The sequence below is a fragment of the Nannospalax galili genome, unplaced genomic scaffold (genome assembly GCF_000622305.1).
Source record: "Nannospalax galili isolate Female #2095 unplaced genomic scaffold, S.galili_v1.0 scaffold155, whole genome shotgun sequence".
In the NCBI taxonomy this organism is placed as follows: domain Eukaryota; kingdom Metazoa; phylum Chordata; class Mammalia; order Rodentia; family Spalacidae; genus Nannospalax; species Nannospalax galili.
This window is the reverse complement of record NW_008339923.1, coordinates 6752266-6753478: the sequence shown is the minus strand read 5'-3', so window position 1 is coordinate 6753478 and position 1213 is coordinate 6752266. Positions and strand designations below refer to the sequence as shown.

Sequence of the window (1213 nt, the reverse complement as noted above, 5' to 3'; positions counted from 1 at the left end):
TCCCTTGACTTTTCAGTCTACTTTTGATTTCTTTCATTCTTTCAACTGAAAACATGCTGTCTCTTAAAGAATTTATCCTAATGTGAAACATCAAGCTAAAATGACACAAAATGAACAAAATAGCCACCTTCAATAATTAAGCAGCCTACATATTTAATGACATGCCTTGCTAGTATTGGAAGTTCTGGTGAACAGCTGCAGTGACTTTGAAGGCAACTTTGAAAATACAGGGCTGACAAGAACCTGCAAATCACTGCAACAGGAATTAGAAGGTTCTGCACCAAACAAATTCTCTTTAAAAATGTTTAATTTTATTATTTTTTATGTGTATGAGTGTTTTGCCTGAATGTATTTAAGTGTACCACATACATGCAATGTCCATGGAGGCCAGAAGAGGGCATTGGATTCCCTGGAACTGGAGTTCCAGATGGTTGTTAGCTACCATGTGGGTGCTGGGAACTGAATCTGGGTCTTTGCAAGAGGAAACACCGGTCTTAACCACTGAATCATCTCTCCAGCCCCAAAATAACTTTTTTATTTTTAGCCCACATAAGCATGGCTAAGCAAAGAAGGTAATAGTAGTTACTAAGAAATTTATCTCCAAATAGGCCAATCTGGTGACCACAGTGGCCATGTGGCCACCATGAAGTTCTCTGGGGTGCGGGGAACACTGGTGTTGGCTGAACTGCTGACATGATTCCACTGAGTACAGCAAATACACCATGTGGCATGCTAGAGGGCATTGGATTCCCTGGAACTGGAGTTCCAGATGGTTGTTAGCTACCATGTGGGTGCTGGGAACTGAATCTGGGTCTTTGCAAGAGGAAACACCGGTCTTAACCACTGAATCATCTCTCCAGCCCCAAAATAACTTTTTTATTTTTAGCCCACATAAGCATGGCTAAGCAAAGAAGGTAATAGTAGTTACTAAGAAATTTATCTCCAAATAGGCCAATCTGGTGACCACAGTGGCCATGTGGCCACCATGAAGTTCTCTGGGGTGCGGGGAACACTGGTGTTGGCTGGTGAACTGCTGACATGATTCCACTGAGTGCAGCAAATACACCATGTGGCATGCATTAGAGTGGCTGGGCCTATCCACAACTTTAAGATACATACATCGATGTAGTTTCCATTGATATAGTCTGAACTGCTGTCTCCTTCTAGCGTCTGCAGCCTCACCCGGGAGTGATCATCTGCAAACGAGAAAAAT

The 1213-nt window shown here is 42.6% G+C and overlaps 1 protein-coding gene across 4 annotated transcripts in view; it reads right to left on the bottom strand.

Annotated features, from left to right (window-relative positions):
• The window catches only part of Ptprm (protein tyrosine phosphatase receptor type M), a 794765-nt gene that overhangs the window by 99761 nt on the left and 693791 nt on the right, over nt 1–1213 (bottom strand). For all 4 annotated transcript variants that reach the window (XM_008834659.1, XM_008834658.3, XM_008834655.3 and 1 more), the window contains one exon: nt 1120–1196. In XM_008834659.1, the coding sequence (XP_008832881.1) occupies nt 1120–1196 (77 nt within the window). The remainder of the gene's footprint in view (nt 1–1119; nt 1197–1213) is intronic.